The sequence below is a fragment of the Drosophila santomea genome, chromosome 3R (genome assembly GCF_016746245.2).
Source record: "Drosophila santomea strain STO CAGO 1482 chromosome 3R, Prin_Dsan_1.1, whole genome shotgun sequence".
NCBI lineage: Eukaryota > Metazoa > Arthropoda > Insecta > Diptera > Drosophilidae > Drosophila > Drosophila santomea.
In genome coordinates this window covers 21,909,703-21,935,779 of record NC_053019.2, presented here as the reverse complement: position 1 = coordinate 21,935,779, position 26,077 = coordinate 21,909,703, and the positions used below count along the sequence as shown (strand labels likewise).

The following is a 26,077-nucleotide window of genomic DNA, read 5'->3' as shown; positions in this document are numbered from 1 at the left end:
ATGCATTCGCTGCTTGTTTGTGTTTCAGCGCTTTGGTTTTGTCAGCTTTGCGAAGCGGCGATTGGGAGTCAACTCTGCAAGGATTGTCGGATGAATGTGATATATCCTGATGGCAACCAGCACTTGTCGGAAAACCGTCAAATAGTTCGTATCATCAACAAATACAAGCGAATCAAAAGGCAAGAGTCGGAATATCGAGATGAGATCGGGTTGCGTAGATTGCATTCAAAGGAGTTCAGCTTTATAGCGAAGGTAAAGGTGGGAAATTCGGTACGATGCAGTGCAGCCTTGGTGGCTCCAAGTCTGGCGATCACATCCAGTAATTGCTTTGTAAATGCCTCCTCTGAGCAGCTGGAAATTCTCTTCACCGGCGGAGGAATTATCGCTGTGGATAATGTAGTGAAACCAGATTTTTGTCCTGAGCTCAGCATGCTCCACTTGACAAGACCCTCTGGAATCAATCCGATTGCCCTATGCCATTATGACCTACCGTTGGGCACAAAGGTATCAATGATGATGGCCAGTTCGGATCTCGTCTATTACGGCCGTCGGAGAACTGAAATAATACCAAATCCCGTCTGCAAGACAACATTTTCTCAAGAGGATTCCATGTACATAACACCCAGTATGATGTGTGCAAAAAACTCGGCGAATCCGGAAAAGTGTGCCACTGCTCCGGGTGATGCCTTACTAATAGACCATCAATTATGTGGCTTGAACACTTATGGATTTCGTTGCTTTCAAAATGCACTCAATGGCGACCTCTACATAAGCCTCAACAAACTGCAGCCCATGATCGGCGATTTAATCTGGAAACTTAATGGTTAAAGTGTGGTATTTAAATCCGTTTCGGGAAAAGAAAACTAATTGTTGTGGTGTGGAACTGAATCAGTTGAAAACTTATAATGCAGCTACGTCAACTAGTTGTAATACTTGCAGTCTGCCATGGATCAGTTTTTGGATTTTCTGAGACGGCGCCACAGATAAATCTTGGTGAAATACCGCCTATTGGACAACCTTATCAGATAGTGCGCGTAATTGAGTATATAGTGCCATATCCCTACCAGAGATCTCCCAAAATATCCGCTAGAACTTCGAGTGTAAACAACAAGGAACTCAATAGCCTTGAGATAATTCCCGCTGACATCGAGACTCTTCTTACCGATGGACAAGTCACAACAGAGGCACCAAAGTCAGTGAAGCATTTCGTTATGCGAATCCTTTATGAAAACAGAGTCATATGCAGTGGAGCTCTAATCTCCAGTCGTCTGGTTTTAACCTCTGCCCACTGCTTTCCCAGGACTCTGCATCAACATCCTTCTCGCTTGTACAAACTGCAGGCCAGTCGGAGTCGAATATATTCGGTAGCCAATCTAATTACCGGCACCATAGAAGACATGGCTCTGCTGCTGCTCCGCGCTCCGCTGGAGGATCCCTTCGTCCAACCGATTGATCTGTGTGACTCACCTCTTCGAAGGAATGACAATGTAACCATGTACATGTCACAGCAACATCTGCGTTTCCTGCGCACCAAACTCATTCCCAATAGGAATTGCAAAAGCAGCTATGTCCAGGACGAGAACGCCTTCATCACCCCGACCATGCTGTGCGCCCTGAATTCAAACAGGTTGGTGGACTGCCAGACGGCCAAGGGTGATGTCCTCCTCCACCAGGATCGGGTGTGCGGAGTGGACATCTACGGACAGCACTGTTCCGATGGGCGTGTCAATGGCGAGCTGTATGCCGACGTCTTTAAGGCCAGGACTCAACTTATGCACTTGATTGAGCGCTATGCGAACTAAATGATTCAACTGGGAAATTTCGTAAAATATATATACTTAGTTATTTTCCTATGATTTTTGACTAAAAATGTTTAAATCAAATCCTAAAGTAGAGACCGCACATACATTTATTGTTACTGTTCGTGTGCTGCCCAAATCAAATCAATCTCACTAAACAAACACTGAAAACAAAAGGGCGAAAGTGGGGTGGACCAAAAAAAATGGCAAATAAAATCAGGGGATGCTGCCTTCTGTTGGTCGCGGGTAAAATTGAAAGTCGCCACCAACAAAATCAGAGTAACACAAACAGAAAAAAAGCTGACGATGTTTTTTTAACATTTTATTTTCTTTCAATTTGCGGCTTAAAAAAGTTAACTGTTCCATTAAAATGCCCTGAACTGCAATGACTATGATGTATGTAAATTTCAGTGAAAAAACAAAGGGCAAAAAAACGAAAATTGTGAAAAAAAAAATGCACAATAAGAGACACAAGCGCCACCCAAACCCTCTAAAATCATCATGACAGGAAAAAGGTGTTACACTTGGCTTGAAATTTACACCGTCGGTGGGCGTGGCAACATAGGGGCTTCTGTGGCAAAAAGGGGACGAGATGGTGTCCTGAAATAAAAAAAAACCGAAGCTTCGCTGGCGGCTATGGATACGTCGCTAGCTTTTGGCTTTGGCTTTGCGCTAAAATATGCAATTTTGTCATGAAATATGCACATGTCCACCGCGCGGCAAGGACGAACCGCCATGCCACCCACGGCCACCCACCTACAGCAGCTCTATCAGCGACGGCAACAAAATAAATTTAAAAGGCAACATACATAAATAAATTAAGCATTTAAAAACCCAACGGGAATAATGAAAGCCATAAAAGGCTTAGGCACTGCGAATCTGGAAGTACCCTTCACGAGGATTAAGCTAATTAGAAAAACAAATCTTAATAGTAGTTATATACTGCTGCTAAAGAAAATTAAGATAGTAAAGATATGTACATACCATATTCGTCAATTAAAAACTTTTGAACTAAATTTAAAGCGCATCATGAGTATCTATAAGGTCTAGAGAAAAGTTTTCCATAACTTTGCCACCAGCCACGCCCACCATTTGACATTTAAATGCAACGAAGCCTGTCGAAAATGTTGCCGCCAACATCATCGCGAACAACTAAATTTATGTACATAGAAATTAATATTAAAGAAAAAACGAACAGCGTGCTTTTGTATAAAATAAAGGATGCCAGAGTGGCTGATGGTATTAGTGCAACACGGGATAATATTGAAACAGAGAACAACAAATGACATGAAAAAAACTTCAACACTAGTGTGATAATAAAAACAATAAAACAAATATACATTCCATTTGACTAAAAAATTCCATCCCCCTGGCAATTGGCGGTGCTAAAGCGACGCCCCCAAGCCACTTGAACCACTTTAGCCACTTCGACCGCCCACTTTTCCGCCGCCCACTTTTCCGCCCCCCGCTTTTCAGTGACCCGCTGACCTACCGCAAATATTTATTGTTTGACAATTTTTATTGCCTACTTTCAGGCGATTGTCGCTAGCTCAAAAGCGGAAGTGCGCTGAAGGAGGAGGGTGAAACTTTTCTGAAAAAAATTCAAAAGGCGTTAAAATGATTTTCAGAAACTTTGGCCTTACGTGACTTTGTCCCCAGCATCGGTCCAGCCTACATATTGTTCAATTTCCGGACCAGGCCGCCCGCACTGACTGAATCAAAATAGGTGGCATAAACAGCAGCCGCGGCAGCGGCAACAAAAGTGTTCGGAGACCCTGCGCTGCGCTGGGTATAAAATAAAAGTTTTCCACTTAAGGTTTATGAAAAGTTTAAGACCGGCCGCCGCCCGAAGGTCCACCGCTTCGCCATCCAGCAAACACATTCACACTTACCTCAGGCCGGCAAATGCGGAAACGGAAACTACGGTTGAAAAATGATGAATACCCAGTGAGAAGGACTCGGGTCCCCGTCGATCCCCGGCCAATACAACACACAAAAACACACTCCAGAGGGATGCTGGCAATGACTGTAATATCCTTGGAACCGCTCAAAGATTTTTCGCAATAAGGAAGCGGTGTCCAATGGCTTTCCACCTTTTACTTCTCGACCATAACCACTTAGGAGCCTCCGAGTTTTCCCCGGGAAAACTCCCCAAATGCAAATAATAATGTAATTGCCGGCAATCTTGCTCAAGTCTGTTTACCTTTCTGCTTCAACGTTGTTAAACTTTTATGAGATTTGAACAGAATTTTAAAGCATTTACACCTGGCCCACGCAATGACAAATGAGCAAATGAATTGAACCCGATTCCGCGGGTCTGAGAGCCAATTTAAAACCCCACCGGCTAATTGCAGGTCGGACCCACTAATTGAGTGCAAGTCAAGCAAATCGCCTAATTAGCGGAGGCCATCTAAGCGGACTACGATTGCCAATGGAGTGAGTAAGGGAGCGGGAGGGGAGATCGGCAGAGAGTCCTACCAGTGAAAAGGATATGCAATTTGCACGGACAGGACACTTGATCTCAGTGGAAGCGCGGAATTGACAGGTTGGCCGCAGTATTCCGGTTTAATGCGTTATTAATTGGATGATAAGCCGGAAGCGGTGGAATGGGATTTCCCTCAGTTTCCCCTCTGGCCTAGCTAAATGAAAGTACACTGTAAGCGTGCAACTTGCACTTATATTCAATTTTATATTTATATTTATTTATGATCTTAACAGTAAGGTTCTCAATTAATTATGCATGGTAGAATATATATAAAAATAAGCAGCTTGGTAATACTTTAAGTAGTTTCACAGAAGAGCTTGACTTTAAAGGTCAGCCACTGATAAAAAAAAAACCTAAAAAATAATTCCAAGTGCACTTTTCTGACTTGTCGTATATGTAAATGGCCGTGCATATTTTTCCGACTCCACTTACGGTCTAAGTGCTAGGCCGGAGTACATTTCGAGAATGTTTTCGGATGTCGCCGGCAAGACCACGTGCCACGTGAAGGGAGAACCACGTGCCACCGGCTCCAACCACGTCGCCAGTTGACTTTTCATAGATTTAGGACTACATTTTTCTTGGAGCCACAGTGCCACTTTGCCGCTGAGCCGAACGCACCGCCAGGTTTTTAGGTTTTTCCGGTGGGTGGATACGTGCCTCATCCACGTAGCTCCTCCACATTCACTGCCACTGTCGCCGTCTTTCGTATGCCACATGTGTCGGTTGCATACACATTTACTTGAGCTGCGCATAATGAGCATTATTTATATTTAAGCTGCGGAGCAGACACCAATCGTAAATATAACGTTTTAATTTATTGGGCAAGTGATAATTTCCGAACTGGTTGGCGTTGGAAATGCCATAAAACCGCCGCGATAATTTCAAAAATGGATTTTTATACCTCGAGAGACGGAATCCGAACATGTTTAACCTCCAGGACAATCAATCAAATTAAATTGGCCCAAGGCCAAGTGCCAAAATGCCGAAAATTGATTTCTTGGCCTTTGGGCAAGGTCAGCTTTTGACGTAGCCAGATAAATTAAATCACTTAGTGTGGGCAATGATATAAAATTCCGCTTAGTGAAAAACTAATTGGCCGTGAACAAGTTTGGTCTCTCAAGGCGGTGGATTTTCTACAATTAAATTGTAGAAAATAATATACAAAATATTATGTCATCTCAAAACTAATAATAACATGGACAAATTGTAAAGAATATTAATTTAAGATTTTTTTCATTTAATAAATATTTCTAATGGTAGATCTCAGCACCTGAGACCTGAAGGAGCAATTGAACATGCCTCAGCTATTGAACTTATTACTGCATCGCATTTAGTTCCATTAAGACTCAGCCAGCTTCTGCTATTGCCCCCAAAGCTTATTATGATAATTGGAAATTATATGTAAAAATGATGACTTAGCGGCCAAGGGCCTCGGGGCAATCATCCGAGCCAAACTAGCAGTAATGCCGCATTAATCTGATTATTAATGGCGCATAAAAGAATGATATAGCGATGGCGGGTGACGGCGAGCAGAACGTAATTGAATACTAATGCAATCAATTAAAGTTAAACTCCGGGCACACGTGCAAAGGAGGTCCAGGAGTCGGCAGGATAAGTCCTGGAGAGCCTTCGTGAAATGGCGGAAATGGAGATGCGACCGACTGAAGTGGAAGTGGAAGTGCAGTGGCGGGCGGCTGGTCCGATGATAAAGGTCCCAGCTCTGATGAGTTCAATCAAGTTGTAAACATGATTCCACATTCTATTAATGCGCCGCCAGTCTCAGTAACTCAATACACAATCAACGGCGTTTTAGAGTTCATTTGCGTGGTATGAAAAAGGAAATCAAATCATAAAAAAATAATATGTCGCTTTGTGGAGGCGGGGACGCAACAGGATGTGTGTCTGTGAGAGTCCTTCGAGGAAAAGGAATCAACATCGACAAGTCCTTACCTTTGGCATGCCTGCGTAGACGGAGGAATCCTCCAGCTCCTCTGTTCAACTTCAAATTGATGCAATTTATGAAAACTTTTGTGCGCTCACTTGCAAATACAAGTGTACAAGTGTACAATCTCTGTCATTTTTATGCACTTCCCCTAGTTATGCCAAAGCAATTTCTCTCTTTTGGCAAGTTTGCTTTCGTTTTCGCCCGAGTTCCAATCTTGATTTCCCAGCGTTTTTTCTTTTATACATTTCTGTACTTTTGTGCACTGCCTCTGTCATTTTGTTCCCTTTTTTCAGCTTTTTTCTGCCATTCGTGCATTGTGCGGCAAATTAAGCCCATTGCAAGTGATTTGATTTGCTTTCATATAGAAAATACTTCAAATTCCCACTGCCATAGCGGCAATCACTTTAAAGTTGCCAGCCAAGCAGCGAATGCGAATGAAAAGTAATTTCCGACTAATGACTGTCATTTGTATCTGGATACGAAATGAAATGTGCGCCACTCCTGACGGCGTTTATTTATTTTTATGGCAAGGGCACAGCGCGTGTCTGTAATTACCGCCAAACATTCAAAAGTTCCGCCAACGAATTATGGCATTTAATAATTTTGAGTGAATGCAGCAATGCCGCAGATCCCGATGCCCAAGCAATCCCAGGCGGAAGCAGCCAGGCAGAACTGGACCCGAAGAAAACCAATCCCATAAAGAGCCATTAAGAATTTTATTCTGCACATCCAAACATTAACTTTTGAGAACCCATATGCAAGATTCGCATTTATACTGTACTTTAGTTATTCAATTTTCTTATGTTTGTGTATAGATTTTCAGTTTAGTGACCCTTACAGCATTTGGAAACAAAGTTCATTCCACCCTTCATTGTTAGAAGGCCTTGAAGCATTCCATCAATGAAATAAACACCCCACCAAAGGACTTTTAACAGAGGCTAACACTCAAAAGTCAGTAACATCTGCAAACAGCAACGGTTAACAGTTAACATTTCAAGGCAGCCAGGACGATTTTAACAGAACAGAAGCTTAACATTGCAGTAACAGAAAAGCCACCCCTGCAAGTACCCCTCCTATTTCGAAAACTTCCCCGTTAGCAGGGGTGTTTTGAGTCTACAGAATGCTAACTATGCTCTGCAATGTAAAATAGCAGGCTATGTGAAAAGGATACCTGTGGCATCAAAAAAAGAACTGCTGGCTGATGTTGATGTTGACTTGCTTGCTCACTTCATGTGAGACTTGCTTTTAGGTGATACACTCAAGTTAATAGGACCTACTCCATTATTTGAATTTTGTCTTCGTTACGAATAGAAGAATTTTAAGGATCAAAAAATACAAATAAGATTACAGATATGCCATATCTGTATGGCATATACCAGGTTTTTTTGTCAGTGCGCGATGTGAAGTTCATTTGGCAAATGGAAGCTTCTCATTTAGCTCCCAGCTCATTAGGTGGAGATGTGGGTCTAAACCAGGCCAATGGCTTTTAGCCCCCTTTAAAATAGTTTTAATTGAATTTATTGATATTTTAGAGAGCACAGATGGCCCTTTGCTCTCGCCCGCTCACAAGTCAAATGCAAACCCAACAAAGTAGAGTGAGCTAGGGATTGAAGCTCGGGGCTCGGAACTCGGAGCTCAGGGCCTTGGGATCTGGGATCTGGGAATTGGAATGTGGGACTGCGAGTCTGCCAAATGTGGCCCAGAAAAACCAAAGTTTAGTTAACTTTTCATCAGGCTAATAAAGCGTACGTCTTTTTGGCAACGAAATGGCGGCGTTGGAGACAACGACACCAAATCAATGCTCAAATAGAGTTTGGGCTTTTAAAATCTGTGCATGTGTGTGTGTGGGTGTGTGTGATTATAGATGCGACTAATGAATAGAAATGTCGTCCTTCAAAACTTTTCGGTTGCCAGGCCAAGAAAAATCTGGCAGCTTCCCTCTCCCTCTATTTGTGTGGGTTAATGAAAATCCGATTTTTGTTCCACATCCCACACACACAGACACTTAATACTTTCAAGTTGACTTTGAGTTTTTGGCATTTTGAGAGCCCAAGAAGCGTGGCAAAAGATTTGCGGCTCACTTGGAATGCAAAACTTAAATGCGTGCCATATGAATCGTTAATTGAGTGGGTGTGTTAGCGGGCGGAAACGGAAGCGGGCTGAAAGAGGAAGAGACCGCGTTGGGAGAGCGCATAGAAAATCAAGGGAAAGGGTGAATAATAAATGAGCCTTCTACGCTCTGGTTTGTAAGAAGGTATTCGAACTTGAGTTTCATAAATTTGGGATTACGTTTTGAATATTGGATGAACTCTATTTTCGACAGCCATCAGCCTGACAATATTTCTCGAAGGTAATTTAAGAGTGAAATGATGCGTCTGTGGAATTTCCATTGCTTCTGCAATTTACATTCTTGGTTTAATTTCCTTTGCTGTGCTTAAGGTAGTTGAAGAGTCACCATAATTATTTTCACAATCTGAATTTCTGATCCGCTCTAGTTTTCGAGTCATTAATGGGTAGCCGCCCATCCCTTGGTAAGCGCTTTAATATTAAATCAAGAAGCCTTGGCAAATATTTTCATGCTCATTCATAAAATTTGACATTAGCATATTGCATTTCCATTGCGTTAATGTGACAAAATGACAAATGAAGTTGGATTCGCTCCTCCAGTCGCGTTGCATTGCCAGTCGAGAGCCGTCTGTCTGTCTGTCTGTCTCGTTTCATTTCCTCCGCCTGCCTTCCGGTTCCTCGAATGGTATTTTATGCGTTTCGCGGCAAACTGCACTTGAATTCGCATTTGCATTTTTCCGAGCGTGGCAAAAAGCAAAACACTCTGACAAGCGTTTACAAACTCGCCAGTGCGACAACGCCAGCAACAAGCCAAGTAGCGCGGCAACTTTGAAATTGATAAATTGATTTATGCAAACAAAACAGAAAGAATCTCCAGGGAAGGCAGAACTTATATTTTTGTATATATAAACACCAGCTTTCTATATCAGCCGCACTCTTGAGTCCGTTGAGTCTGAAAAATAACGATGGTGGGAGAATCAAAAATTTGTACCATACCCACAGGCTGACGTGCCAGCCGCAGGGCATTCAAAAGATATAGTCATTGAACCTGCGGCTCAGACAGAGTTTAGGCTTACAACCTCTGACTGTTACACGCAAAATCAATTAATAAACAATTGCAATTGTTCGTTATGTCCGCTGCAGACTTCCCCCAAGCGAAAGCTTCTGTTGCTATTTTTGTAAGAGCTTCCGTCTTCTTTCTCCAGGCACCAGTACCCCTTAAAGTCGCTGCCAGACCCATTGTGCCGGGATTTGGCGACATTATTGTTGCTGTGGTTCCTGCTGATTGACCCACGCCCCCTCACGTACCAATAGCAGCTCCATCGCAATGCCAACCATATTCCCGTATCAGTTTCCATTTTTTGCGAAAACACTTTCTGCTGTTCGTGGTGCCCACATATCAGTCTATTTATACACCTGAGGTTAGAATAGAAGTGAATTTTCTCTGGCTTCTATTTCTACTTTTATAACTTCTCAACTCCTGATTTATATTAATCTCCTTTGGAGAGGTTTGGTATTTAAAAATTAAATATTAATTCCTTTTCTAAACGTATAAATGCTTATGCACTTAAGACACATGTTTGGACACTGACAAAAAAGAGCCCACTTTAGAAAATCATTTTATTAAGTAGACAAATACCACTGCTATTGCCATAGGCACATGTGTGTGTACATATATCCTTTTGCATGTGCACTGCGACATTTAAACCGTACAGACAAACAATTCCATATGGTAAACAAGTCACGTGCCACGTGTGTTATTGCTTTTCGTTTCCTTTGATTTTCTGCACGGCAAGTGAGTAGGGGGGTGGTGGGAGTGTTATGGCATGATGTTGGCTTAATGGGCGGCACCACGCCCACTTGCTAAAGCAGCTGGCATTATAAACTTAATTAAAATATCGGCAGACAGTAATAAATGACAGCCCCCGAAAGCGGGCAATGTTTTTTTTTAGAAAGGCAAGCGGCAAATATTTAAACACTCACACATATTGTAAGGACTTTGGCGAAGATTCGCGGGCGTGTGTGTATTTATAGACACACATCCCCGTGAGCACACACACACACACACACACATGGGGGCTACAATCACAATCACAGGTAACTGCTACATGTGTAAATATTTACAAAACGCGCCAAGCGTCGACAAACCGACGCCAGGCATCTTCACTTTTGCCGCCAACGAGCGGTGCTTCATTGTTGTTGCAGCGCGTAACTCTTTCGCTTCGTCCAGGAGCGCTACTTGGGCGCCAACGGGCAATGGGGCCCATGAATAGTGCCAGGTAATTCAACAAGTTATTCAGTATGGTCCTTCATGCCGGATACTTAACTTCTTAGGCTTGCTAGTTATCTTTTAAGCTCAAACTAGACCACTAAAGTTAAACTAATTTATAAGTTACAACCTTTTCAAATGGTATTAAAAGTTTCTTTTTAGAAATAAGAAAGCTCCTGTCTTTTCACTCGCCCACGCAGCCAAGCACACAGGTTTATTTATGCCTTTCGATATTTATCGCTGTTGCTCTATTTGTTTTTGTTGCTGCCACTGTGGAGCTTTTCGAGAATCCCCCCCGTTTCAAAGCGGGTATATGTGTGTTTTATACCCTTTTATTATTATTATGCTGTCATTCCTGTTGTCGCGACATTGTCAGCATGCGCTGTGTGGTACTGTGGTACCCTTTGGCGGGATATATGGAATAGGGATATTGTGTAACCGCCTGCGTGTCCATGCTTAGTCCTTTATGTCGGCATTGGAAGGGTTTTGGTTGCCCCATTTGAACAAATCGTTTTATGTGTCATCATATGTTGAGATACAAATCAAAACGCTTTACTACTCCAGAAACTGCTCATAATTCGAGACAAATTCAATGTGTGAACTTCACTTCGAATACCCGAATCAATTTCGTAATTTGCACCATTTGGCATTCCGTTCAATATGCCTCATAATGCCAACGATGCCCATTTATCAAATGGTAATAGACGATGTCTTGGCAGCTTCGAGAGTGCCATAAATATGGAGTCCACAGGATTTTGAAAGGACAGAGTTGGCGCTTTATGTTTTTGCGTGAAACAGGATTTGAAATAAAAGTTATTGCGCTATGCATCCGTAGTGTACTTTAATCTGCTTATCATTAAAAAATAAGACTAGGTTTCTGGCTCACCCTTTTTTAGATGCAGGCGTGGAGTAAAATGCAATGCCACCCCTAACTGAAGCCTAAAAGGCAAATCGTTTAAACTCCCTCTTTGCTTGCTGACTTTGATATACAGCCTTTTGAGTGTCGCTCAAAGTAATAGGAAAAAAATAGAATTGGAGTATGTGGAACAACCCTTAGGGCAATGCAAAATGCATTTAATTCGGTCTGACAGTTTTTGGTTTTGCAATTCCTGGAGGATAGAAGCAGAGCAAATTTAGGAAATAAAACTAACTGTCCCCAGTTCCTTAATTTTATATAATAATAATGGGAAAAAATTAACTAAAATTACAACCTTATTACCTTAAAATATTATTAAATTGATTGAAAAAGTTTGTAAAAAAGCTTTTTAGGTAGACAATTAAAAAAATATGTAAGAATGTGAGATTAGAAGTGTACACACGATAACTGTGTCAGCTGCAGGCTAATTATTATTATTAATATCCACATAGCGTGATTTTAAAAAGTATATATGGCACCAACCAGCAACGACCTTTTTAAATAGTTTTAGTTGTGATCAGTCATTATGGAAGTGGAAATAATTGTACTGGCATTCATCTCCCTGTTTTACAAGGCAAATGGAGCATTGTACGAACTGAATGTGGCCGATGAAGAAATATTTCAAAGCTGTCCCGATCCTGAGCCTGGCACCCTCGACATCCATGGATTGCTGGATTTATCAGAGTTCTCCACTTCCATGGATATCGATGGACTGCTTGTGAGCGGGAACCAGACTTTGGTGTGGGACATCCAACGGGAGGATCGTGTACAGCTGGCAATTAAACTTCTCTATTGGGATCGGGGCACGTGGACGTCGACTGTATTCTCAGCATATTTCAAGGATTTCTGTAAAATCATGTATGACAAAAATCAGATACTTTATGAGCCCTGGACGGAACATATCGTAAACGATGTGCAGGATAAATGTGTTAATGTTCCAGGAGTAGGTTTAAACTATCCCCATATACTCGTATAGAGATTTTTTAAACCATTTGATTTCAGACAAAACTTATTTTGAAAACCTATGTGCTCAATTTGTCCACCTCAATTGCCGCCCCACTTCGTGAAGGACGCTACAAGGCCAACATGATGTTACGAGCGTTTGATTCTACCGGAACCGAGAGACCCACCCGCATTTGCTGTGAAGTAGTTGGAGATATTTTTAAGATTAGGAACTAAGATGTAGCTAGAAGATTCAATATTCTTTTTGCCAAACGCCCAACTTGCAAAAGCTATCAGCAGCCTGCGAGCCAAAACTTCAAAAATGTTGAAAATGTATAAACTTTTCATTTCAATAAATAATAACTGCAAGCATATGTCTACTTACTTACTATTTCGCTAAAGCGACAACGAAATGTTTTTAATATTTTTTATTTATGGGTTTCCTGCTATGCGTAATAAATTCTGAGCACTCAAAAAAGCTAAGTTATTAGGAAATGTTTTTTTTTTTTAATAAATTAAATCAAGATATTGTTACTGAAATTAATGGAGAATATCCTCCGTAGTAATTAATATTTTTTTCCTTTTTTTTCCTATACACCACGAGTTAGCACGAACTCTACCCCAAAAGCTAAGTACACAAAAAACATAAAAACGAGTTATTAATTACATACGTAGACGTTATAAATTATTTTTCTGTATGCACATCAAAAGACCGGGGCACCTGCAGAGAAATTACTATAATTAGTAACAGCATCCTCTTTCTCTGGACGTATATAGTGTGGTTTGAGCAATGGCAGCGCTTCATTTGGTGGACAAAATGGATCTGAAAGTATTCCTGCTAGCGGTGCTCGCCATCTCGGCAAGTGCAGAGAAGTATGAGCTTATGGTGGCGGATGAGGAGGTGTTTCACAGCTGTCCTGATCCTGAGCCCGGCACCCTCGACATATTTGGTTTGGCCGATCTATCGGAGCTCTCAACGACCATGGATGCTGATGGTGTAACCCTAACCGGAAATGCGACTCTTAGGTGGGACGTTCAACCAGAGGATCGCATAGAGGTGATTTCATCTTTACAAATCAGTGGCGCCTGGCACCTTTTGTATGTTTTTGTTTTTTAGATGAGCGCCAAACTGTTGTACATGGACAGAGGGACCTGGACGCCAACAGTGTTCTCTCTGCTTTCAAAGGACTTCTGCAAAGTTATGTACGACAAAAACCAGTTGTGGTACAAATACTGGACTGGGCATATTATCAATGACGTAAAGAATTGTATAAATGTTGCCGGTGTGAGTACAAAATTTGCTCTTGCATTATATACATTATACATTTCGCTTAAATATTATGCATTACAGACAAAATACATACATGAGAAGTATGTGCTTAGTTTGACCGCAACTGCTATGGGACCAGTTACCGAAGGTCGCTACAAAGCCAACATAGTGTTCAGAGCCTACGATTCTTCCGGGGACCTGAGGCCGACTCGCATTTGCGTAGAAGTCCAAGGCGATTTATCTAAAGTCAGACGATCGAAGCCCTTTCATTAGAAGCTGTCCAATTTGGGTGTCTTGCAAGAAATGATTAGATGTTTACTAAAATATGTACGAAATTTATTATTGGTGTGAAGCGTACAAATTAAAGATCTATCATTATGTTTCTATATATAATCGTTTATATATACACTCAAATACACTTACGGGCTATGCAAAAATCAGCTTACGTCAATTACTTAAACAAATGTAGCGTCATACTCTTAATAACCTACGGGACACAAACCCAAATTCTCTTAATCGATTGCCATCGGTCCGCGACCGCCCAATTGCGCTGGTGCAACATGGTCGACACTGCTAACTTAACTAAGACACAGGAGATCGTTGAGGCGTTGATGTTGGCAGGCAGCAGATTCCGCCGCCCGATCATGTCAGATGCGGCGTGGCCGCAGTTGCCGATTTCCCCGCAAAGAATCGACTTCCGCCGGTCTGGTTGGTGAAGAGTATCGTGTCTACCGAGGGCAGCATCTGGTTGGATCGCACCAGCAGAGGCACATTCACCATGGACACAGAGGGTGTCTGAGCCAAGCTCGTGGTCACAGACTGAACAGCATTGCCCGTACTGCTAAGCTTTCCATGTGCATTCAGCGTAAAGGCAGGCAGGTAGTAGTTCCCAGATCGCATTGGCAGCGCATTCGTCGATATGGCGACACTCGATGCGGATGAGACAGCGGTCAGCTCCATGGAGGCGGGAGACGAAAACGGCGAGGACTCCAGTGAGGGGCAAGCTAGGCGGTCGCTGGGCTTACAAGGCACTGCAAGTAGAAAAGTGGAAAATAAAATAAGGTATTTGAAAACAACAGTCTTTTATACATTTGACAGGGTAAATCATTTGATAAAACAGGGCATTTTCATACAAAACTTACAGAAGTCATCGTCAGGCAACAGCTCGTCCGGTAATTCATTCTTTATCTGGAAGTGCAGGGCAGCAGCCGAATCTGAAATGGCGTTGTCCGACGTCCCCATTTCAGTGTTCGCATTAGGCGCATCGTACAGACCGCACTCCTCCATCTCCAGGGCCTGCTCCATGATCAGCTCCTCGGCTGAAGTCAGACTAAGGCCGTGTAGGTCGAGGAACGGACCCTGAGTCTGCACTGGCTCCTTCTTGATTTGCGGCACTGCATGAATGGGCTCTAAGCTGGACTGCTGAGGCTGGCCCTGTTGTGGAAGCTGCGGTTTTTGTTGCAGTTGCTTGGGTGCAAGCTGCTTTCGTTCTCGCTTGGCTTTGGTCTGCTTAGGCGCCGGCGGGGCCAGCGGCACCAGCACAGTGGTTAGTTCCTGTTGATGCGGTGGCGCCTGCGGCACAGGATGCACTTGCTGAAGGGCAGTACCGGCAGGTAGAGTTATTCCCAATGCAGCAAGAGTGGCCTGCTGCGGTTGCTTCTTTTTACGCGCCTGTTTGGCAGGCGCCGGCGCAGCAGCAGACGTAAGATTGGCCTTGGCTTTTAGGTCACCAGGAGCGGAAAGTTCGTTGGGATTTGCAGCTGCACTTGCTGCCGCTGCTGCTGCTGCTGCCGCGGCTGCCTTTTGGGCCTTGTTTGTAGTAGACTTCTTAGAGCAGTAGGAGGGAATGTTCTCGAGGTGTTCACCCGTTTTGTGGTCCACCTTGTGCCGGCGTCTCGTGTGCTTCAGCCAGTTGGGGAAGTTAGTAAAGTCGCGAGGACAGTAGTTGCATTTGAAGGGCCGCATGCCGGTGTGTATGTTGGAGTGCTGCTTCAGCTTCGAATTGCTGATGAAGCTCTTGTCGCATACTGTGCAGGCGAATGGTCGTTGCTCCAGGTGCACCAAGTTGTGGACCTTAAGGCAGCGCTCCGTTTTGTACATCTTGCCGCACTTTTCGCAACGGTAGGAACGCGTTTGCGCATGGTACTTCTGGTGGCGCTGCAGATGTGAGCGCTCCTGGAATCGCTTCTGACACTCGGGACACTCGTACGGCTTCTCCGATGAGTGAATCCGTGCGTGGTGCGTGAGGTTTATTTTTTGCACAAACTTTTGGCCGCAAATGTCGCACTGGTACTTCTTGTTATCGCTGTGAATCTTCCGATGCATCCACATGCTTCCCAATTTGAGGCTAAAGTGAAAGTAAAATGGTCAATAGGAATAACTATTTTACGTTTGCAGTAACACTTACCACTTGCCGCAGTCGGGACACTTCTTCCAAGTGTCCTTGCGGCCCTCCGTGCGGTGCGTCTTTAGGTGCTTCTTCAATCCGGCCAGCACCTCAAATTCCCGCTGGCACTCGCTGCAACGGTAGGTGTACCTCAGCCGGTGATTGGCCGCCTCGTGCTTGGCCACTTCGTCGGGCGTCTCCAGCAGCACTCCGTTGCAGTCGAGGCACTTGCGCAGCGGTGCCGGATCCACTTCCAACGGCTTCGTTTCCGAGGCAGCCGGAGGCGGCATGCTGGCCGCATCTGCCACCGACTCCGCCGTTTTGGCCTGCTGGAAGATGGTAAACGATGGCGGCAGTAGCTCGGACTCGCACACCTCTACCTTGGTGACCACTTGCTCCGGCGGATGCTTCTCCTCGGGCGGCTCCTCCTTAAAGACCTTCAGACGCACCGCCGTCGCCGCCGGCAGCTTGGGCTTGCGTTGCAGCAGCTGAGCCTGGGGCATTTGAAGCTGATGCTGCTGGTGGAGCTGCTCGGGCGATAGCTTTACGGGCGTGGAGGTGCCGCTGGAGGAAGTCTTCTTAAACGGGGAATTAGTGAAAGCATTCGGTGGCTCCGGCCGCAGGAAAGTCACACTAAACTCCGAGCTGGAGTGGTTATCACTGGTCATACTGCTGGACACGGTTGAGGAGCTGGTGGCAGCCAGATCATCGCGGCAGACGTCCGAGGAGAGATTCAACTCGGTATTATTCTGGGCACTCTCGTCCAATACGCGCCAAAAGTCGGTGGAGGAGAGACTGTTACCATTGACCAGGCTGGCGGAGCTGATAGTCACGCAGGCCGACAGATCGATGTCCAGCGACTCGTCCTTGATGCTCGATATCGAGTCGAAGTTGTTGATCCGCAGCAGCGAGCTGAGTATCTCGTCGTGGGCCGCCTTCGTGGGGGTGCCCGCATCGCCGCCGTAGATTTTAGGCGGCAACTTCTTGCTTGGCGCCTCCTCCTTCATTCTCTTGCCCTCGCCCTTGCCGCCCTCCATTCGCCTTGCCTTGCGTACACGTACAGGTTATGCGGTCGGCGTTTTCGCTCGCCGTATTTTGTCTTTGTTCGCCGCGCCACTGGCGCTTTGCGTTCACTGGTCTTCGTTGCCCGGTCACTGGGTTTCCAATTCACTCATCGCGATCGCTTTCAATGGGTTAAACGCGCCGCAATTGATCGAAAAACATTTAATTATTGTGAAATGCGCCTTGGCTTTGTTGTTTTTGTCACGCTTACAATTCTCGAGTCGCCATTTTGAGAACAGTGTTGGAAGACGCGCACGAGAGGCAGTCCCGCTAGAAGTGATGGTCGACTGACGGGTTTCTAGCTAAATTTAATTCACGTGTGGATTCAATATTTTATTAAATAATCACATTCATTAAATAATTATTAAGAAGTTTTCTTGACTCAAAAAAAATTCTTGTACAACAAGGACGCATTTTCTTTGGCAACTCAATTTATAAAGTACGATTTTTCGTGACTTAATTCGATATTACGTTGTTAACATGCTTTAACAATTTTCGAGCCTTTAAAATTACAAGTAATAAATATTGAAACAAAATATTTTTTACCTAATGGGACCAAAGATTGCGTTAATTGTTTATGTTGTTTATGCTTCTGTTTAAATTGTCTTAACATACCATTTTATATTATGTGATAAGAAGAGTTTGTGTAAACTTTGTACCATGAAACAAGTGATTTTTTTTTTAAGGTTTTTCTATGGAGATCTTAAAAGTCCTCTTACCCGTAAATAATAATATTATGTTTATAGCTAAAACTAAACAAAGTATTACCGCAGGTCTACTTTGCTGCGAGCATTTGTGTATTGAGATAGGTTCTGCATGCGCACGCCAATGAATGAACTAGCTCGGCGAACTGGAAAAACACTGGATACTTTTGCTATTCTCCGTATTAAATTACATTTTTTATCTTACATAGATAGTAAATATTTTATTTTTATATCAAAATTTAAAAATGAAAACCAGCAAAATTCGAAAAGCGTCTAAAAATCAATCAAAATATAGCTATCTGTCATTGGCAAACAAAGCACTATCGATATTGGCGGGATATGTATATCGATACCACTTTGTAATATTAATATGGCGTCAGAAGGCGAAAACGTTGTGATGGAAAGTCCAGGTAAAGTGTTAAAAAATTACAAATAACCAAATTCTTTCGACCAGACCCAGTGCACGGTGATTTAATATTCAGTTCTGACTAGTCCGGTCAGAAAGCTGACATTGCCAGTCATTTGGAGCAGGCAAGAAACGCTTTTCGAAAAAAAGGAGAACATCACGAGGCGCCGAACCCATAACACCACCGCGCGTACAGTTTATGTAAACCGCATGGATTAACCAAGACAGTTAATTGACGTTTTCCAGGTCGCCGCACACGTTCTGGTCGGAAGGCCGCATCCCCGGCTGCATCGCTACCAACGAGGAGCACCCGGCGCACATCCAAGCGGAACGTACAGGTCAGTTCATCCCACGTAGTTGGCGCCTTATACAGATCATCAGCCCATGATGTAAACGATTGCAATTTCCAGTGCGGATGTGGCGTTGTTCCATCCGCACATGATACTTCTCCCTGGAGGAGCGAGTGATTACCTGCAAGGGCCAACTGAAGGCACAGCATCCAATAATGCACTGAGAAATGCCGATAGCAGTCATTAATAAACCTTAATCCTTTTAGCTAAGTGACCACGAAGAGGAGGCCGAAGAGCAAGTGGTCATGGTTCAGGACGAGGAGGAGCCCTTTGCAGGGACGACCACCGATGAGGCACCCGCTTTGGAGCGCCAGTTCGAGGAGACACAGCACCAGATAGAGGATGACGTGGAAATGTTAATGCCAGCCGAAGCTGCAGGCGTTGATGAAAAGAGCTCTTCCTTTCCGTTTGGAACGGTGGCGGAGCAGCATTCAGAGACTAGTGACGATATTAAGGAGACACGCGGACAGGCTGGCGTGGACACCCTACTGGCTTCGATGGCCGGCGATAATGCCAACAGCCTGCCCTCCGTAGGTGGAAATGATGAGAGTGACAATGCCAAGAAGGCGGACTTTGAGTACAATGTGGAGGCCCTGCAGCCGCAGGCAGAGAAACTCAATTCCTCTGAGGACTCCAGCTCACAACATGCCATTGCCGAGGATCTAGCCGATGCGGACACCAGCAATGCAACCATTGTCAACACAGAGATAGTATCCGAAGATGAACTCCCTTTGCCCAGCAAACCGGAAATCAACGATGCCGAGGAGGTTTCCGACGAAGAGCTTCCAGCCCCGCAGCGGGCTGAGTTGCCAGCGGATGCAGAAGTAATCTCTGAGGACGAGCTGCCCACCCACAATAATAATAACACGGCCAGTGAGCCCAAGGCTCCTGTGAAGCGTAAGGCAGAAGACGATAGCGTTAAAAGCACTGAAGATAAGGAAGCAAGCAGTCATGAAGCAAGCAAAGATAAGTCCGCAGAGCAATATAATCCGGGCAGTCCCACATCTGAGAGTAACGATGCACAGCCCTCAGAGAAAAAGATCAAAGTTGAAGGTAATTGTAAATCGTCGGGTGACTAAAAAGTTGATAGGGCTTGACTCACACTATTAAACCCCACAGAATCGGAACCCAAGGAGAAAAAGAAGGAAAAGGAGCGCGATAAAGACAAAGATAAGGAGAAGGACAAGGATAAGGACAAAGAGAGAGATAAGGATAAGGAAAAGGAGCGAAAGAAGCTGCCAGACCTAGATAAGTACTGGAGAGCAGTCAAAGATGACTCCACCGACTTCACCGGCTGGACGTACTTGCTGCAATATGTGGACAGTGAGGTGAGTCTGTACTGGAACGTCTATCTTGAACTTTTAATAAGAGTGTTTCTCCTTTTTTCCACAGTCCGATGCGGAGGCGGCTCGCGAGGCCTACGACACATTCCTGTCCCACTATCCCTACTGCTACGGATATTGGCGCAAGTACGCCGACTACGAGAAGCGCAAGGGCATCAAGGCGAACTGCTACAAGGTGAGTACCCCAATTACATTTGGTCGTGCAAATAAATATCTTTCGCAATTTTTTGTACTACGCTTACAATTACGATTACAATTGATATTCATATATTTGTTGTTAAATGCAATTTATTATGACCTAATAAAAATACTACATTCAATAAATGCAACATCTACCAAAATACACCAAATTGAGAGGACAAAACCAAACTTGCCTTGAGACTAGTGTAGCATCCATTTAGGATTGTATTTTCTCATAGGGCTCGTGTCTGCTAAATACTTTAAATAAATGGTGTGGATTCGACTTCGAATCATATCATCTTTTAGGTGGGAAAGGTTTTTTTGGGGGTTGGGGCATTTTTTCAAAGGAGGTTAAGAAAAAAAGCAACCGTATAAAAACACCTTAAAGTTTACGTTTATTTAAAGTAGCTTCTGTTTTGTAACCTTAGTTGCACCCAACTCTTGATTTTGAAACCGGACGTCGACCTTATTTATCACATGTACTCCATACACCTTAGCACTTTTTTATGGTGATCTTTGCCCATGAGATATAGTTCTTTATCTTCACGACACTAATTGGACGTTTTAAGAATAAGTCACTCATGTGTCGCACAAATCACGCTGTAACCCAGCACAGACTAGCTCAACTCTGTTGACCCCTTGAACCCCAGACCGACATGAACCCGAAAGCGACTGGTTCGTCTACTCGAAGTACGATCCATCTACTTTCTGATCTTCGTACGTTTGTATCACCAGTTACTCCTCTTCAGTTACGTTACCTCCATCCTTCTTCAACACGATATAAATAGTGAGATCGCATCTCGTACAGTCGTAAGTACAAATGGCGTTTAAATGAAATTTTTAAGTCTCTTTGTGAAAACAACTACAACCTGTGTGTTATGTATTCCGTGTACTTGTAAAGTCGCTAAGTTAGCCTTTAAGCCCGAACACCATTCACATCAAAACGATAGGCTTAAGTATCTGAGCACTTAACTGTTGAAAGCTTACTATAAACCACGAATATTTCTATATTTCTCTTCTGCGATCAATCAACAATAAATGAAAAAAACCAAAACTTGTACCGAACATACGAAATGACCAAATCCTAGGTGTTTGAGCGCGGACTGGAGGCGATTCCGTTGTCAGTGGATCTGTGGATCCACTACCTGATGCATGTTAAATCCCATCATGGAGAGGATGAACAATTCATTCGCTCCCAGTACGAAAGGGCAGTGAAGGCCTGCGGCCTGGAGTTCCGCTCGGACAAACTCTGGGACGCCTACATTCGCTGGGAGAATGAGTCAAAGCGTTACCAGCAAGTGGTCCAGATCTACGATAGACTTCTGGCCATACCCACACAGGGCTATAATGGCCATTTCGACAAGTGAGTTCCACTCAAAGTTAGTTTATGAAACATGCGAATAATTATATTTACTTTTCAGTTTCCAAGATGTGATTAATCAGCATGCTGTAACTAGCACACTTGCAAACGAGGAGCTGGTCCGTCTGCGCAAGGACTTCCACGAGCGTCAGCAGAGCAAGTCCTCCAAGTCCTCGTCCAAGCATCGACGGGACAGCAGCAGCAGCTCCAAGGACAAAGACTCAAAAGAGCGAGGAGAACGGGAGAAAGACAAGGATAAGGACAAAGACAAGGAGAAGGACAAAGACAAGGAAAAGGAAAAGGAAAAGGAGAAGCGCGAATCTGGCGGGGGCGGTGCTGGTAAGTCGCCAAAAGATACTAGTGAAACTCAAGTCGATGAATCAGATAGTACTACCGATCTGACCACTGAAAGCGAGTCATCGCCTGCAGCTTCAAAGCCGGCGCTGCAGATCGATTTCAGTGATCTTAGCACGCTTAATGACGAGGAGGTGGCCAGCATTAAGGACAGGGCGATCTCGGCGCGGCGCAAAGTCCACAAGCTAACCGTGAGCGCAGTGACAGCCCGCTGGTCATTCGAGGAGGGCATCAAGCGACCTTACTTCCATGTGAAGCCCCTCGAGAGGGCACAGCTCAAGAATTGGAAGGACTACCTGGACTTCGAGATCGAAAAGGGCGATCGCGAGCGAGTCCTGGTTTTGTTCGAAAGGTGCCTAATCGCCTGTGCTTTGTATGACGAGTTCTGGCTGAAGATGCTTCGCTATCTAGAGTCCTTGGAGGATCAGAGCGGAGTTGTGGACCTGGTACGTGATGTTTACCGTCGTGCTTGCCGCATCCATCATCCGGACAAACCCAGTCTGCACCTGATGTGGGCCGCCTTCGAGGAATGCCAGAAGAATTTTGACGGCGCCGCCGATATTTTGCAGCGCATCGAGCAGCGATGCCCGAATCTTCTGCAACTTTCCTACCGCCGCATCAACGTGGAGAGGCGTCGAGGTGCACTGGACAAGTGTCGCGAGCTGTACAAGCACTATATAGAGAGTACAAAGAACAAGGGCATTGCTGGCAGTCTGGCCATCAAGTATGCCCGCTTCCTCAATAAAATCTGTCATGATCTCGATGCGGGCTTGGCCGCCCTGCAACAGGCGCTGGAACGTGATCCGGCCAACACTCGTGTGGCCCTGCAAATGATCGATTTGTGCCTTCAGCGCTCAAAAGTCGATGAGCAGGAGGTGGTCCAAATTATGGATAAGTTTATGGCACGCGCAGACATCGAACCCGATCAGAAGGTTTTGTTTGCCCAGCGAAAAGTGGAGTTCCTTGAGGATTTCGGCAGCACGGCCAGGGGTCTGCAAGATGCACAGCGCGCTCTGCAGCAGGCACTCAGCAAAGCCAACGAAGCGCAAAAGAAGGGGTAAGAATTCCATGAAGTTGCATCCATTACCATTCCTAATACGTGCTTATTTTTACAGTGATGGCAGTCCTAGTCGTAAAAACTCGTCAAGCAGCAAAGAAGGTCCTGTGCCCTCAGGATCCTCGGCGACAGCTTACAACAATGGTGGCTCGGCCGCCGCTGTCGCAGGCTACAACTATGGAGCAGCGAATCCATACTACGGCCAGCAGAATGCCGGTGCAGCCTATCCCCAGCAGGCACCACAACAGGCGTCCTATGACTCTTACTACAATCAATGGGGCTATGGTTCCGGTGGGGCCACCGCCAGCAGTGGTGGCGGCTACAACTACGGCCAGTGGAGCGGCTATGGCAACTACTATTAAGCTCGCTGACTAGATCTAAGCCACTCCACCTGTAGCTCTTAAGACGACACAGCTTGTTTAGTTTTGCCTTGCTGCTCTGTTAAGTTATAGATATCTTATTGTAATTTTTTATCAACTCCTATTTGAGCCCACAAAATAGCCCCACCATTGCGTAAAATAAAATATACCAGCTTAATCGGTCCACCATAATCGTGTTGCTTGTATTTCGCCAATATATTCTTGAAATAAGTCGAATTATGTCTAAATAGAAAATAAAATGTACAGTTTGACAGTGAGCGCTCTTCGCACGGCTCAACTGAAGTCTACAGATTGGGTCGATACCAGGTCACCTCGCCCCCGTTGCAACCGGTCACAAGGAGCGGTTCCCTGGGGCTAAACTTGGCGCACAGAACGACGTCCTGGTGCTCGGTGATCCTGGCTAGCTCAACAAGCTTGCGCGGTTTGCTCTTCACCTCCTCAAACGCCTGACATTTCGGATAGTCGCAGCAGTCTTCACTGTAGCCTAGGAGTCTCACTCCATTGCCGTACGGCGAGCAGACTACCCGTCCGTCCGCGGAGAATCCAGGTTCCTTGATGAAGCCCGGCTTGGTGTTGGTTTCGGCGGCGTAGTAAAGCAGTTTCTTGGCATTAACCAGTATTGAATGACCGTTCTCCTTGAACGTTGGTGTTGTCACATGACTATTGAATGGTCGCAGTCGCAGCCTATGGCCGATCTCTAAACGGACCGTGGTGTCGCTGTTGTTGCTGGAGCTGGAACTGCTGCTGGTACTACTGTTACTGGAGCTACTGCTGCTGCTGCTCTGGTTGCTCTCTGTGGGCGGCGGGGTGGTCAGGGTGCGAGGACTGCTGCTGTTGGCCATCAGACGATTTGAACCCGATTGTCTAAGCGGAAGCACTCCGCTGCTGATGGCGTACACAAAGTTATAGCCGCTGACATGGTTATGGGAGATGCGTGCACGGTTCTGTCGGATGGCCCGCTCCTGGACTGTGACTTCCGCCGCCCAGATGTCCGGTATGAAGGAATCCGAGCGTGTCGAGACTGATGCGTTGCCAGAGGCCCCACGGCCTGTTCCAGCGTTATCCAACTGGAACACCTGTACAGTGCTGAGGCGCATGGGTCGCCGTGGCTGTCTGGGAGGCAGGCCATCCGTATCTTGTTCCTGGGCGGGCTCGTTCAACGAGTTGCGGCTGGCCAGTGTGGTGGACACTCGCTTCCTCTTGGGCTGTGGCTCCACCTCGTCCTGCTCATCCTCACTGCCCACCGGCTCCTCGTTGATGTCGTGGATGCAGGTCCACTCGCTCTGCTCGTCGCAGCTGACGTTCCTCGTCAGCATGCAGCAACAGTGCGGGTGAATCTGCAAGGCCATGATCATCTCGGCGTCATTGTTCTCCGGAAAGTCGGTGACCAGCTCCACGCGGTTCTTCTTTTGCTTCTTGGAGAACACATGGTCGTACTTTGCGGCCTGTGGGATGTACTGTTCGCCCAACTGCATCAGTCGATAGATACCGGGCTGGAAAATCAAACGAGCTCATTAGTTAGGCATCTACATAGATAACCACTCCCTTTCTCGGGTCAAAACGAAAAGATTCTTACCCTGAATCCGCAGAGATCTTTGTGCAGTGTGGTGAGGTCAAGGTGATGGATAATCATAATGTATCCACCACTTGTGCAGAGAACCAACTTATCGCCCGTGGGCGAAATCCTGCAGCGCATCAGTCCACTGGCATGAAAGACGCGCTGCGATATTAGGCCCTGTTCCGTCTGCGAATTGATGTCCCAGGTGAAGATGCTGCCATCGAACCCGGAGCTGACGAGCAGCTTGTCCTTGGAGGAGTACTCGATGTTCTTCACCCAGTTGGAATGGCCATGAAGGACGCGCAACTTCTGCTTCATGTTCCGCAGATCCCACAGTGCCACCGTGAAGTCGTCGGAGCCAGTGGCGAAGAGGCGCTCGTCAAAGAATCTGGAGCGAGGATTAGCAAACGGACCTCCTCGCACGAAACTCCTACACTTACTTGATGCAATTGACACTGTCAGTGTGGGCGTCCGGTACCTTAAAGATCTCCTTCTGTGTGATGGCGTCGAAGACGAGGACGCACTTCCTCTCCGTGGCAGCCACGACAACGTTCCCATCGGCATTGAACTCCAGGTTAAAGATGGCCCCGGTGCGACCCGCCTCCGTGGGCCTGCAGTTGGCGTGGTAGCTATTGAACATGTTCATCGAACTGTATATCCGCCGCATCAGGGAGTTGTCGTCGCTCCTGTGGATGCGGAAGCCACTTTCGCGGCGGCTCAAGTAGCGCTCCATTGTGTGGGTTCTGGGATCTCTTAGGCGGATCGGAAAACCTGGAGGACTTTGTGTGGGTGTGCCTGCTCACGATTTCTCGGGCACCGCGATGCAATTTCCCCGTGGCCTTTCTTGTGTTTATTCTAAAACGAGGGCTGCAACGCCGTGATGTTTTTTTTTACCGATTTCTTTTTTACAACTGAACAATAGGGGATTAGCAAAGCTGAACAATGGTAGATTACTCTATTTTCTAATGGCAGGGTAATATCATCTGGATTTAAATTATCCTTCAATTGACATAATACTCTGTGGATTAATGCAATCGATTGTTTTAGCGCCGCTTTACGATGATTAAATCGAAGTATTTTTCTTCTAAAGCACTTATTGGATTTCCATATTTTCTGACATTATGATCATAAAATTATATATTGCAACCCTAAAAAGGAAATGCTTTTATTCAAGGTTATTAGATGATATTTTATACCGTTAGAATGTCATAAAAGTAAGGTTTTTTCATACTGAGGTAGCATTT

The 26,077-nt window shown here is 45.2% G+C and overlaps 7 protein-coding genes across 7 annotated transcripts; 5 read left to right on the top strand and 2 right to left on the bottom strand.

Moving 5' to 3' along the window:
* On the top strand, positions 1-853 carry LOC120453943. The gene has a single exon (XM_039638888.1). The coding sequence runs from the start codon at positions 1-3 to the stop codon at positions 826-828; it is 828 nt and encodes a 275-aa protein (XP_039494822.1). The 3' UTR covers positions 829-853.
* Positions 797-1,923, top strand: LOC120453942 (seminase). The gene has a single exon (XM_039638887.2). The coding sequence runs from the start codon at positions 906-908 to the stop codon at positions 1,800-1,802; it is 897 nt and encodes a 298-aa protein (XP_039494821.1). The 5' UTR covers positions 797-905; the 3' UTR covers positions 1,803-1,923.
* Positions 1,924-11,998: 10,075 nt separating this feature from the next.
* On the top strand, positions 11,999-12,788 carry LOC120452239. The gene is made up of 2 exons (XM_039636364.1): positions 11,999-12,424; positions 12,484-12,788. Exons 1-2 carry the CDS (start codon positions 12,008-12,010, stop codon positions 12,658-12,660), a joined length of 594 nt encoding a protein of 197 aa, XP_039492298.1. The 5' UTR covers positions 11,999-12,007; the 3' UTR covers positions 12,661-12,788.
* Positions 12,789-13,240: 452 nt separating this feature from the next.
* LOC120452564 lies at positions 13,241-14,079 on the top strand. The gene is made up of 3 exons (XM_039636844.1): positions 13,241-13,480; positions 13,541-13,708; positions 13,775-14,079. Exons 1-3 carry the CDS (start codon positions 13,241-13,243, stop codon positions 13,964-13,966), a joined length of 600 nt encoding a protein of 199 aa, XP_039492778.1. The 3' UTR covers positions 13,967-14,079.
* LOC120452563 (serendipity locus protein H-1) lies at positions 14,008-17,374 on the bottom strand. The gene is made up of 3 exons (XM_039636843.1): positions 16,101-17,374; positions 14,836-16,040; positions 14,008-14,724 (listed from the first exon to the last, which is right to left on the bottom strand). Exons 1-3 carry the CDS (start codon positions 17,114-17,116, stop codon positions 14,336-14,338), a joined length of 2,610 nt encoding a protein of 869 aa, XP_039492777.1. The 5' UTR covers positions 17,117-17,374; the 3' UTR covers positions 14,008-14,335.
* An 812-nt stretch (positions 17,375-18,186) lies between these two features.
* LOC120451038 (pre-mRNA-processing factor 39) lies at positions 18,187-23,446 on the top strand. Its single transcript, XM_039634366.1, has 8 exons — positions 18,187-18,255; positions 18,498-18,589; positions 18,808-19,654; positions 19,721-19,929; positions 19,994-20,119; positions 21,213-21,487; positions 21,546-22,895; positions 22,954-23,446. The coding sequence occupies exons 1-8, from the start codon at positions 18,216-18,218 to the stop codon at positions 23,255-23,257; spliced, it is 3,243 nt and encodes a 1,080-aa protein (XP_039490300.1). The 5' UTR covers positions 18,187-18,215; the 3' UTR covers positions 23,258-23,446.
* Positions 23,429-25,826, bottom strand: LOC120451039 (DDB1- and CUL4-associated factor 10 homolog). Its single transcript, XM_039634367.1, has 3 exons — positions 25,274-25,826; positions 24,852-25,221; positions 23,429-24,768 (listed from the first exon to the last, which is right to left on the bottom strand). The coding sequence occupies exons 1-3, from the start codon at positions 25,564-25,566 to the stop codon at positions 23,560-23,562; spliced, it is 1,872 nt and encodes a 623-aa protein (XP_039490301.1). The 5' UTR covers positions 25,567-25,826; the 3' UTR covers positions 23,429-23,559.
* Positions 25,827-26,077: the final 251 nt, after the last annotated feature.

Excerpts from the sequence above, each read along its gene's own strand:
- LOC120451038 (XM_039634366.1), top strand. The coding sequence starts at position 18,216 with ATGGCGTCAGAAGGCGAAAACGTTGTGATGGAAAGTCCAG. Across the intron at positions 20,120-21,212 it reads TCAAGGCGAACTGCTACAAG|GTGTTTGAGCGCGGACTGGA; the intron begins GTGAGTACCCCA and ends ACCAAATCCTAG. Across the intron at positions 21,488-21,545 it reads TATAATGGCCATTTCGACAA|TTTCCAAGATGTGATTAATC; the intron begins GTGAGTTCCACT and ends TTTACTTTTCAG.
- LOC120453943 (XM_039638888.1), top strand. The coding sequence starts at position 1 with ATGCATTCGCTGCTTGTTTGTGTTTCAGCGCTTTGGTTTTGTCAGCTT.
- LOC120452564 (XM_039636844.1), top strand. The coding sequence starts at position 13,241 with ATGGATCTGAAAGTATTCCTGCTAGCGGTGCTCGCCATCTCGGCAAGT. Across the intron at positions 13,481-13,540 it reads AACCAGAGGATCGCATAGAG|ATGAGCGCCAAACTGTTGTA; the intron begins GTGATTTCATCT and ends TTTGTTTTTTAG. Across the intron at positions 13,709-13,774 it reads ATTGTATAAATGTTGCCGGT|ACAAAATACATACATGAGAA; the intron begins GTGAGTACAAAA and ends TATGCATTACAG.
- LOC120451039 (XM_039634367.1), bottom strand. The coding sequence starts at position 25,566 with ATGGAGCGCTACTTGAGCCGCCGCGAAAGTGGCTTCCGCATCCACAGG. Across the intron at positions 25,222-25,273 it reads GACAGTGTCAATTGCATCAA|ATTCTTTGACGAGCGCCTCT; the intron begins GTAAGTGTAGGA and ends TCCTCGCTCCAG. Across the intron at positions 24,769-24,851 it reads AAGATCTCTGCGGATTCAGG|CCCGGTATCTATCGACTGAT; the intron begins GTAAGAATCTTT and ends TTGATTTTCCAG.
- LOC120453942 (XM_039638887.2), top strand. The coding sequence starts at position 906 with ATGCAGCTACGTCAACTAGTTGTAATACTTGCAGTCTGCCATGGATCA.
- LOC120452563 (XM_039636843.1), bottom strand. The coding sequence starts at position 17,116 with ATGGAGGGCGGCAAGGGCGAGGGCAAGAGAATGAAGGAGGAGGCGCCA. Across the intron at positions 16,041-16,100 it reads TGTCCCGACTGCGGCAAGTG|CCTCAAATTGGGAAGCATGT; the intron begins GTAAGTGTTACT and ends CTTTCACTTTAG. Across the intron at positions 14,725-14,835 it reads GTTGCCTGACGATGACTTCT|TGCCTTGTAAGCCCAGCGAC; the intron begins GTAAGTTTTGTA and ends TTCTACTTGCAG.
- LOC120452239 (XM_039636364.1), top strand. The coding sequence starts at position 12,008 with ATGGAAGTGGAAATAATTGTACTGGCATTCATCTCCCTGTTTTACAAG. Across the intron at positions 12,425-12,483 it reads AATGTGTTAATGTTCCAGGA|ACAAAACTTATTTTGAAAAC; the intron begins GTAGGTTTAAAC and ends ATTTGATTTCAG.